Genomic DNA, 12,243 nt, shown 5'->3' on the forward strand with positions numbered 1-12,243 from the left:
TCACCTGGTAGAAAATGAGGCACTTGCCCAGTGGTCTCTGAGACAACCTCTATTTAGGTGGTGAGCACTGTCTGTGTATTATCTCCTTCCATCTCTTGTTCTTAATCTTACACTGAATCCCATCATCCATGATCACTGTCACCACCCTGCCCCTGCCCACCCGACTCCACTGCACTATTAAAGTCACACTTCAAACTGTCATTTTCTTTTTAATTTTTAATCAGTCTGTGTCAAGAAGAAACAGGACTTGATCAAGCTTCCAGCCCTCACCGCTCTATCAGCATAGCAATTTTATGGATCAGAGTTTTGTTTACATTTGTCTAAAACCAAGAGAAGGAAAGGAATCAACTCCACAGATCAGCATGTATTTGAAGAGACACTTCAGGATACTTTGGGAAATTTTTTAATCAATCAATTTCTTAGGAACAACACCCAGTGGGCACCATGAGACCCTCAAAGTAGGAATGCAGAAATGATAGGCAGGTGAGGTGGCTGAGCTATCTGGGCTGGGAGGCCAGCCTTCTGGAATCTTAGGACAAATAAAAGGGGGAAAAATCCAACCTCACACTTCTTTTGAAGGTGAGATATGTTTACAGAAACAATTTCTGTTTTGGAAAATAGATGTATGGTTGAATTTGGGGCTGGGGGGAACAATGACAATTGTCAACTAGAGAGAGGCTCATGATTCTGAGATAAATGTTAAGTCTTTTCAAAATGCTGAAACAAAACATTACCTTGGTTACTGTCTCCATCATGAGATGTATTTAAATACATTCTGACCACGTGTAAAACCCCCCAGATTTACCCAATGCATGGATCCATGTGCCACTCATGAATACAAACACTGATGATATGTTACCAGAAGACAGCACAGAGTTCACGAGCTCTACTTCATGAAAAAATTTCCAGAAAGCAGAGTCTGCCCGTCTTTTTCCTTTCCTTTCTCACTGGAACTGCCACATCCTGCTTTCATCTTGCTTCGAGTAGAGTTGTCTGGATGAAGGAAGATTCTCCAAATGTTACACAAGGACCTTTCCTTTGGGAGCCGGCCCCTTGCTGAGGGTGCAGGAGGCTCTGCTGTTCCTTCAGCAGCTCAACACAAACTTTCTGCAGAGGCTGGCCCATCCAAATTTGGAGTCCAGAGCCAGTTGGAAGCAGGTTTTAGAAGCAAATTTACATAATGTGACATGCTTTCAGAGGGGGCGGGGAGGACTTGTCAGCCAATGGGATGCATGATGATTCGGTGGGATGTGCGTGGAATTGTCTCATGTTCCACAGCACGATACACATTTAACACCTCCATCCAAGACCGCGCGAGGGCTTCTCCGCTGCCCCGGTTCCCCATGGGTCTTGGCGAATCCTCAAATCTCATTTAAAAGCACTGCCATTGCAGTTTGTCAGCCTCACTGTGGAGCCTGAGATGCACAATGTGAATTGCGGTCCCCATGTAGGTAAGTTAGACATTTTGCCCCCAAGCTCTATCCTTCTGTGATCTCACTCCAAGATACAAGGTCCTTTCCCCAAAGGAGCAGGAAAGTCATCTGCATCCTGCCCCATATTAGGGATCTTCTTCCATTAGAGGAATCTCTGTAAAAGAAGAGACGGTTATTAGCTTAACATAACCAGAAGACACCATGACAATCTGGAATTATATGCCTCATTAAAATATCTACAGTTTCTCAAATCAGTGAGGAGAAGAAAATGTTAAGTTTCACATACCAGTTAATAACCAAAGAAATCAACCTCCTATACAACATCTTTCTGTAACAATTGTTTTTTTGCCAGAAAACAATTATGATCTTATTTCCAGTTCATAAAAAATAAAATGTTAGATTTTAACCATAGGCCCTAATGGTCCTACAAGCCAGAAAGTTGCAAATTCAAGTACAGAAAGGCAGTGTGGTTTACAGAAAAGGAACACTGTGGTGGCCCAGGAGACCTCTGTTTCCATGTTGTTACTGCCATTTACTCTCAATATAAGCCAAATTAGTGCTCTCATTTGCAAAGTGGCACTGGGGCTCCCCTTCTGTAGGAAACAGAGACCTAATCAATCTGACACATTTTCCCTATTTTACCACGAATCTACCCTTCCTTATGACAGGTACACATACATCTTTTACTTCACATCTGGTAAAAATAACTTCCATGTACACAGAACTCTGGGGCTAGAACACACTGCTGGGCCCTAGTGCGTGCCTCTGGATCCTTCTTCCTGGCATGCATGTACCATCCTGTCCCTAAACCCCACTTCCAGAAGTCCTACCTAATTAAGGAATAAAGAAGAAAAACATTCCGGATCATAAGGACACTACATAAACAAAGCACCGGCCACTGTTGCCTTTCTACTCTGAATGGCTCACTGCCTTTTGGTGCCTCTTGAAATTTCCATTAATGGGCTCATTACTTGCAAGATGATGATCATTCCTTACAATAATTGGCCTTGCCCAAGGCCTCTACACGTAGAGAGAGCATGAAGCAATTTAAGCTGAGTGAGAGGTAAACAGATTGATTCGACTCTGTGCTGGGGGGTGGAGCGTGTGGAGCAAGGAGCTGGCTTGAAGATGCTGGTGCGGAGGTGTTTGCAGGTGTGGCTTGGGCCTTGGGGCAAGCACTTACCATCTGCAATGTCGATGCCTGGGCTGGTGGATGCCACCTCCTCCACCGTGCTGGCAATTGTGTCAGGGTTGTCTGAAGCAGGATGGGTACTCTCTTGGCACCTGGGAGGTGAATACAGACTCTGGAGCAGCTCGGAAGAGCCTGAGACGCTGTCACAGGCTTCTGACTCCCCTGGGCCTGTGTCCGTGTCCCCTGAGCCGGGGTATGCCGGGGGGCTCTGGTCGTCCACGGGTAAGGGGCAGCCCTGGCCTACAGAGGCCAGGTACCCGGGGCCTAAGGCACTCAAGCCGCCACTCACAGCCTCGTCATAGGACGGGAGCATGACAGGCACGCCGTCTACTACCACAAAGTCAGGGTCACTGCTGGAACTCCGGGGAGGACCCCTGTGTAAAGGAAAGAAGTGCCAACATGTCAGAGCCATGCCACCCCGGGGATGAGGCCACCCACGCTCCTTCCTGCACTCAGGGTCCTCAGGGCCCACGGTGGGCAGCAGAGCCGGTATGGAGGATAATATGGAAGCACCAGCCTCCTTTCAGGGGCTCCTCTGGAAGACGATGCTGCCATCCCGGCTGCCGACTCTCTGGAGAGAGAAGGAGAGAGAAGGTCTTCTTCTTGTCACTCTCTCATGTCCTCCTATCTCCTCATGCTTTTCCCTTGCTCCTTTGACCTGTGGGCTTTGGCCTTCTGGCCATAAGCTCATGGGGCAGGGGACAACATAACCCTTTCTAACAGAGCATGCCAGCGCTCCTCCGCAGTGTCCTGTAGGATGGGATTGAAAGTGGGATAGCACTGTTAAAAGTATAGAAAATAGGCCAGGTGTGGTGACTCACACCGGCAATCCCAGAATTTTGGGAGGTTTTGCTTGAGCCCAGGAGTTTGAGACCAGCCTGGGCAACATAGTCAAACCCTGTTTATACAAAAAATAAAAATGTTAGCCACATGTGGTGGCATGTGCCTGTAGCCCCAGCTATTCAGGAGGCTGAGGCAGGAGGATCCCTGGCGCCAAGGAGTTTGAGGCTGCAGTGAGCCATGATCGCACCACTGCACTCCAGCCTGGGTAACAGAACGAGACCTTATCTCTTAAAAAACAAACAAACAAACAAACAAACAAACAAACAAAAAACTGTAACTGTGGACTCTGAGTGCCCAGAGGGACTAGCTGGCCCCATGCTCATCATGTTTCTTTGTTGTTTTCTGCTATAGTATAAAAATCACTACATCTTAGTCTAGATAGAAACAAACAAACAAACAAAAAACTCAGGAAAGAAGGAAAAAAAAGGAAAGCTGTAAGCACCATGTCACTACCCTGTTCGAGCTGCACAGGCTCACCTCCACCTCCTTCCTCCCACCACTCATCTAAGCAAGGCCTGGGCTGCTGCTGTGAGGGCTCTAGGAGCCGCGGCAAATTGAGTCTGCCTGTCTGCAGGGCTCCCTCGCGAGGGCGCGCACGCAGCTCCTGGCCTGCTCCCTTTGTGTCTCAGTACTCTGCACATTCAACACTGTCCGATTGGAGCCTGGGGCATCTGACGTCACAGCCTGGGCTCCGTGTGACCCCCACACTCTGCTCCTGGCATCAAGAGGAACCCAGGGTGGCTAAGAAGTAACCAATGGAACTTGGTTTCTTTTTTTTTTTTTTTTTTTTTTTTTTTTTTTGAGATGCAGTCTTGCTCTGTCACCCAGGCCGGAGTGCAATGGCGCGATCTCAGCTCATTGAAACCTCCGCCTCCCGGGCTCATGCGATTCTCCTGCCTCAGCCTCCTCAGTAGCTGGGATTACAGGCATGCGCCACCACCCCCAGCTAATTTTTGTATTTTTAGGAGAGACAAGGTTTCACCATGTTGGCTAGGCTGGTCTCGAACTCCTGACCTCAGGTGATCCACCTGCCTCGGACTCCTGGAGTGCTGGGATTATAGACATGAGCCACCGTGCCCGGTTGGAACTTGGTTTCTTATTGTCTCTGCTGGGAACTGGTGCTGAGGGAGGAGGCCAAAGGTAAAATATCAGGAAGAGAAGACCCAGCTGGGTGGGCAGACCCTGAATCTCTGAGTGCTGGCGGCAGGGGCTCTAAACCCAAGAAAATGAAATGTCTGGGGGTGGAGGGGAAGCAAAGGCTGTGTGTCTCTCTAATGCTCAAGTCCACTGACTTTTTGAAACATCTTGCAAAGGCTTGGAGATTATGGTGGTGGACTCCTTGTCCCGAAGCTCTTAAAAGCTGCCCAGAGAGGGCAGGAGACCACCAAGATCGTGCTCTTCAGCGGGTAGAAGGCAGGAGGCGGGAGGAAAGGAGGAGCTTGCTCCGAGCCAGACTGCTCTCCCTCCACAGCCACCACTAGTTACTGCGTCCTTGACAATGATGCTCCCTTCCTCTCTGGCCACTTCGCTGTCTTGTGCTGGCCTCCTTCTCACTTGGGACTCCCTGCCTCCTCACTGTCCCTGGCACCTCCATGATGTCTAGGCCCGGGTGAACAGACGCCTCTCTTCTCCATTCCTCACCCTAACATTCCACACCCAGGCTACAGCTCCCACGATCTGGCAGCTTCCCCTCCACATGTCCCCACCATGCAACTTAGCTCTCATACACCCCTCATCAACATCCCTGCAGGCTCTACTTTTGTGGAACCTGGAGAAAAAAAGTCCATTCTTGGTTTGCCCTTGAGATTCTGGTCATGTATTTGGATTCATGTCATGTATTTGAAGCCAACCTTCCCAAAACAACTCAAGAATAATATAAGACGAAAGACTCAAGGGCTGAAGAACATTGTGTGAAAGGGTTTTGAGAACATTTTAAAAAAACCTTAAGACCTAGTGCATATCCTGGAAACTTTTCTTCCAAGAATATGGAGAAAAATAGCTCTGAGGGCCCTTTTAAAGTACTCGAATGCACTATCAATCACAGCCTTGTGGGTTGGCTTTCTCTTTGTAATCCTTAGGCCTTCTTGAGATACTATAATTGCTCAATGATAGGATACGGTCCCTTGATGAATATATAATAACGTGGAAGACAGAGAGTGGATAGCAGGTTGGAGAGGAAGGAAGGTTTCAGCATCGTAGCAAGAGCTTGCTGTGGCACCAGGATGGCACTAACACACCTCTGGGCCTGGGGAGGGATGCAGGTGACACCCACATCTAGCACACATTTGTGGCTAGGGAGAGAGGGATGTGCCTGTCAGGTTGTGACCATGGGGGGTGTCTGCTGCCAGGCAGGGAAGAATTGCTATGTGAGGAAGGCCACCCTGTGGGGTGTGAGGTTAAGGGCGAAGGCGGGCAGGTGCTGTCTCCAGCAGCTCTGCCCGCTTCCTTCACTCCTCTCACAGCTGGAAGGTGTGAGAGGCACACTGCATTTTCCTGGAGGGAAGAGAGAAGTGGTTAATTCCAGGAGCCTTCTCCTCCACGAGCAATAGTCCTTTTTTCAGGTACATATGACTCTAGGGACTAGGTTGTCCCTGTGGGCAAAAAAACAAATGCCCTTTTCTGAAGCATTAGGTTCTAAAATGAGAAGACTCTGACATGGCCACAGAAGGCAAGGAAAAGACAGCTTGTATCAGTGGCCCCTGGCTAGTGTTCTGCGGTGTTTTGCTATCCTTACCTCCTCTTCTTAATGCTCATAAACTTATCCTTTTGCTTTCTAAACTACTTCTCCCTCCAGGAACGATGACTGGCCAGCAGTAGTGCTGGGTGGCTCTTCTTTGTTCCTAAGGGTGCTGGTGCAGTTCTCGTTGGTGATGACCACTTGAGGCTGAAGATACCAAACCGAGCTGATTGGTGCAGCTGAGAAGGATGGAGAAGTGCCTTCCACATGTCCCACTTCAGGGGTTCAGATCAGACTTCATGGAAGACTCTCACTAGCCCTTTCCTGATTCTCCCTGGAATCAGGAAAGTCTTTTTTCCTTCCTGAGGCTTCTCAATGCCTAATACCTTTGTTCACACACCTCTGACCTGTGTCCCAGTCAGCTGTGTGCGCGTCTTACCCTCCCTATGAACTGAGCTGCGTGGTGCCTCACTCCAGGGCCACATGCAGGGTGACCATGGTGGGAATGGTGCCCCTGGGTGGAGCAGTCCACAGCCCGCAGTCCTAACCCTGTGATCCCATCGCTTGCCCCCCATGATGCCCACCTGCGAAGGGTCTACTGCAAGAAGGAGGGGGAGAGCTAGGAAAGAAAGAGGAAAATGAGGTCTGTCTCCAGCTTGGTGCTCAAAACATCCCAGAACATGGTTTTTGCTCTCCCCTGTTTCCCTTAGGAGCTCCAGCTTTTCACTCATCACATTCTCTCTGCTGCTAAGGGTGGCTGCATTGAGTCAGACCTTGAGCCATAGCTGCCAAGACATGAAACTGACCTGGGGGGAAAGTGGGCCTTGAACTTGGTCTGGAACATCCTGGCCAGGATGACGAGCAGCAGCACCAGCAGCACACTGGTTGCTGTGAACGCCACAATCTTCCACGTGGTCAGGAGGGTCTCGTGGGTGCTGGGCCATGTTTGCTCTGCGTGAGGGAGAACAAAGCTGTATGTGAGGCTCCCAGACCATGAGAGGTGCCAAGGTTCCCCGTGGGCTCATTTGCTGGATTTATTTGGCACAAGAGATGTACGCAAGGTGCCTCTGATCCCCAGGGCTCCCCGGAGATACCATGTGCCCCTGCAGCTCACGGAAATTGCATCAGGATCCACCCAACACTAAAAACCTGTCTCTGGCATGGGCTCTGCCAGGTTGCAGACCTGCATGCTTACATTCTAGTCCCAGGCGCAGGCCTGGCACAGGCTCAAATAACGCATCTGCCTCTTGAGAACAAAGGTGGGCATCCCTCTTGCCTGGAGAAGTTGCTCCGAAATGGACCAAGGGCTAGGGGAGTGGGAAGCTGGGCCCTTTGTGAGTGTTCTGGGATATGCTGTGGGGTTGGGTAAAGCAAGAAACAGAGGGTAAAGGGGACCCCTGTTCCACAGCTCTGATGCCCTATCAACTGCCTGCCAGGTCAGGGGCAGCAGAAGCAGACCCTTCCAGAAGAGATTCTTATCCTTTGGGCACAGCCCACCCTGTCTGTCACCTAGACACCTCCCTGCCTTGTCATGCCCACCCTCTTAGACACTCTCTCTGCACTTCTCCCCTCGCTGGCTCACAGGATCATGCGTGCACCTCCAGAGACCCGGCATTAACAAGCGCTTCCTTGTGTCCAGGGGAGATGCATGCAGTCATCAGCACTGCTCAGGGCAGCATCCCCAGCCTGGAAAGGGCTGGGGAGAGTGGGAAGGAGACAGTGGGTGTATGCTGGCGCCCCAATCTCTATCCTGTGGTCACTGCCCGGGTGCACTGAGGCCAGTGGGGAAGGTGGTTTGCAAGTAAGTCATTTGCTTTTAACTATGAAGCCCTGAAGCTTGCAAATGGCCTATAGTTTTATAAGTGAGATCAGGTGTTACCCACAGTATCATTTGTATTCTGATATGCATCCTTGAATGGAAGAGAAAGGTAAAGTTATGCATCACTTCGGTCCAGGGCAATGCATGTAATTCTGGTCACACCCATAGGCCTGTGTCCTTACCAGTGGAAAGGGATAAGGCTGGGAGAAAAAAGAGTACAGAGGCTGGAGGTCCTTCCATGGAGGCTAGGGGTCTAGGGACCGTGTTCAGAGGGTCAGCATTTTAACCTGGGAATGGCAGGTTAATACTCCTGACCCTCTGAACAGGGTCCCTAGACCCCTAGCCTCCATGGAAGGACCTCCAGCAGACAGGTTAATACTCTTGACCCTGACCCTCTGAACAGGACCTATAAGCATCTGGCACAGAGCCCAACAGCAGCCCCATCGACCCGCAATGATATGTTTCAATATTCTGTTCCTGACACTGGGCGTGGGAGGAGAGATACAGCTTGGTACATAACCACCGCCCACTATGTGCAGATGGTCCAAGGAGGGTCCATCATCATCCAGGGCAAGACCTTCAGACTTACCTGATTTGATGCAGTAGACTTGATAGGAAGGAAACCACTCTCCATACTGGCAGGTGATATACTTGTAGTCGCTGGTGAGGCTGTAGCCAGGATCACAGTAAAACTCCACCACGGTTCCGTGGTTGTAGCGTTCACAAGGCCGCGGATGGCAGACGAAATCTCCGTGACTCACCATTGGAGGCAGTGGACAAACTTGGGCAGTAGGGGAGAATAAGAGTTTGAGAACCACATGCTCACCTTTGTCTGAAGCCCTTAAGACAAAGAATGGCCTAGGAGAACTCAGTTAAAGATGTGCTTATGGATTAATCATGAGGCTACTGAGTTGCACTAGAGATGATCTCTTTTTTAGTATTTCATGGAAGGTGGAATGGAAGCCTGCTGTAATATTCTGAGCACGTGCTTTTGTGACATGGCATTGTGAAGTACATCATAAAAGAGAGGTTCATTTTACAATGCAAAGAGTATGCCTATTCAATAGAGAGTATTAAGCTACTCTATTAATAATGCATGCTATTATGTGCCAGATAACCTAGTAAATAAAATTAAGATATTTCTGGACAAAATCTTTACTGAAAGGCAAAGTTATCCCAAGCCTGTTTCTGTGACGACAGTAGTAATTTGGGTCTATTAAAATCCAGGGCAGTGTCCCTAATCTGATCCCCTACAGCCCTGCTGAGGCTTGGCCAATGACGAACATGCAGCAGTTCTTCTAGCTCTGCCTGCAGAGCCAGGGCACAGCCTCCATGGTAACCAGAGTTAGGTGCTTTAGGCATGAGGCTTGGTTCTGCCACCATACCACACTGCATGACCTTAAGCAGATCCCTTAACCTCTTTGAGCCTTGATTTTTCTCCTCTGTCAAATGGAAGCTTATTCTATTCTAGGATGATGCCTTAGGGTTCTGACTTGAATATTCCATCATGTTAGGGGAAGAAAAAGTTGTTTTTAGTGTCCTATCTTGGTACTGCATTCTAGGTTGCAAGGTAAGAATGGTTCCATCTCTGTCCCAGAAAGACAGCTTCAGTGGGAGTTGGGTGCCTTTTATGCCACAAGGAGCTCTTTCTTGGATGAGGACTGAGAAATAAACAGTGCTGCCGCTTAAACATTCTTACAAAAACAGTCAAACCACAGATTCTACCAATGCCAGCTTCAAACCCACACTCATGGAAACCAGTAAGAACTTTGGCCAAAAACAAACAAACAAACAAACAAACAAAAAACCAACCAAAACCAAAAAGAGTTAACTTTTGATTCCCTTCCTTGGGGTAACCAAACACCCTGGCCAGTGCAGAACAGGCACTGCCCACCATACAGGCTAGAATAGGTGCCCTCTCCACACTGGCCACTGAAACTACTCACTGGCAGCAGTGGGTGCCCACTGAGGCTGGATAACAAGATGGCCCTCCCTGCAGAGCAGGCCACCCTGCTGGGGGTGTCCCGAGGTGTGTGAAGCAGGGTCAGAGGCAAGCTACAGGCACTCTCTCTAGTCCTGCAAACAAAACACTGCAGTGTAGATCTTGTTGGTTCTTTCAGAGAAGGGGAAACAGAAACTCACAGAAGCAACTAGAGTAGTGAGTAGAAGTCCAGACATGCCTAGACAGACCTAGGTCTGAATTCCGGCTGAACTACTCACCAGCTGAGTGACCCTAAACCAATCCCTGCTCTTCTCTGAGCTTCAGGGTCCTCAGCTGTACAAGAGTCTCTGAGGGCTATTTTGAGAAATGCTGGTGAGGGCTTAGTTCAGGGCTGATAAACTGTGATTGTTCAGGGAAAACCAGGACTCGAGTATCTAAAAAGATGGAATTTAACAAGGTGATGGCAAAGTGGAGAAGCCAGCAGGTATACCCCGAGATTAGTAAGAGTAGGAAGACACTACCACCCCTGGGCTGGTGGGATGACGGGGTCTTGTTGCTGGGGTCCCTAGTGGAAGGTGGAACCATGGAGGTCTGTCACGTGGGAACTGGAGCCTGGGGATGCTCAGACCCTGCTAGAGATGCCCCCAGGGTAGGAACAGTGAGGGAGAAGTAGCCTGGTCCTCCACCTGCCCACCGTCCAGGCTCCCTCTGGACAAAGCCAGTGGGGAGCCAGGTGCCAAGCGGATCTGGGAAACGGGTCTGTGGTGGACAGCCTGTCTAGATCTGGTGCAGTGCAGGGAAGGTCCAGGGGAGATCTGAGGCTGGCAGGCCCAGGGTGTGCTCAGTAAATGGTGGCTGTCAGGTGGCTGCTGTGCGGATCCCACAGGTGGACACTGGCAGAGATAGGCTTTGAACTCTAACTCTGAGGCCCAGGAGCTTTCTGTTGCCCTGCCCCAGGGTATCTCCTGGGCTGGCAAATGCAGTCACATAACCACTTGCATTTCCACAAACAAGGGCTCTTTTCAAATTTGCTGCCACCAGGGTGCTCTGGGAGCATCCCCAGGAAATAAAGCAGAAGGAAGCAAAGGGAAGGACAGCTGATGAGGAAGAGGAAGAGAGAAAAAGGCACTGGCCGTGTTGTTGAACTGGTTCTGGGAGATCCAGGGATGTGGCAGTAAGGGCTCTTCTCTCCTCGGAGGCCCTCCTCCATGCTGCTTCTCCTCTACTCAATTATTGGGAGAACACAAGGAAGGGGTCTCCAGTGGCCCCAGGACTGCCTGGGGACCCCCTTCCCTGCACTGCTGAAGGGTTCCCCAGCACTGCTGTACGCTCAGGAGCAGCATCTTCTCTGGGACAGGAGCCCCTTTCTGTGGTCAAGGGTATGGCAAGTGTCCATTGACAGATGAATGGATAAAGAAAATATGGGCAATATACACCACAGAATATTATTAAGCCTTAAAAAAGAAGGAAATCCTGCCATTTAGGACACAATGGATAAACCTGGAGGACATTCTGCTAAGTGAAATGAACCAAGCACAGAATGACAGATACTGCACGATTTCACTTATATGTGAAATCTAAAAAAGTTGAATACATAAAAACGGGGAGCAGAACAGTGGTTACCAGGGTTGGGGAGGTGGAGGAAATCAGAAGATGTAGGTCAAAGGGTAAAATGGTGCAGTTCTATAGGATGAAGTCCAGAGCTCTGATGTATAGTATCCAGACTCCAGTTAATAATACTGTATTATACACTGGAAATTCACTAACAGAGTAGATTTCAGGAAATGGATTATGTTAAGTTACTTGACTGTATTAATCATTTCACTGTGTAGATGTATCTCAAAACATCATGTTGTACACCTTAAATATCTAACATTTTTATGAAACAGAAAAACGTACACAGAGCAGGAAGGCACTTCTCCTCAAAGGCTCTCTAAACAAGCCCCTGAGGGCCACTGTAGGATTAGAAAATTACCAAAACTGTTCTCAAAGCACAGAAAACGTCATAAAAGAGCCCACATAAATGTATGCAAGTTTGTTATCAGCAGCATTTTTTTCTCACTGGGCCTAAAGAATGAACGACTGTTCAAATCACTGCATTCACTCCAAGGCAAATGGTCCCATGGTGTGCTCAAGAATTTCCGTACTGTACAGATCAACCATTTGATCAACCATTTAATGAGCAAAGGCAGGCAGCACAGAGTGGCATATAGGGGCGTGGGCTGTGGAGTTACCCAAATTTGTGTTCAAACCTCAGCTCTACCACTGATGAGCTTCAGGGTGTTAGGCAGCTTGTTTGACTTCGTGGGGTCTTAGCTTTCCCGTCTGTCTAATGAG

General features: G+C 49.1%; 1 protein-coding gene across 1 annotated transcript in view; it reads right to left on the reverse strand.

Moving 5' to 3' along the window:
* Positions 1-387: 387 nt before the first annotated feature.
* LOC105478143 (sushi domain containing 4) overlaps positions 388-12,243 on the reverse strand; it is a 147,604-nt gene continuing 135,748 nt past the window's right edge. Inside the window, exons 6-9 of the mRNA XM_011735196.3 lie at positions 8,554-8,745; positions 6,952-7,096; positions 2,617-2,999; positions 388-1,587 (exon numbers count right to left, since the gene is read on the reverse strand). Of these exons, the coding sequence (XP_011733498.1) occupies positions 1,559-1,587; positions 2,617-2,999; positions 6,952-7,096; positions 8,554-8,745 (749 nt within the window). The 3' untranslated portion in view covers positions 388-1,558. The remainder of the gene's footprint in view (positions 1,588-2,616; positions 3,000-6,951; positions 7,097-8,553; positions 8,746-12,243) is intronic.

This window comes from Macaca nemestrina, chromosome 1, assembly GCF_043159975.1.
Source record: "Macaca nemestrina isolate mMacNem1 chromosome 1, mMacNem.hap1, whole genome shotgun sequence".
Taxonomy (NCBI): Eukaryota; Metazoa; Chordata; class Mammalia; order Primates; family Cercopithecidae; genus Macaca; species Macaca nemestrina.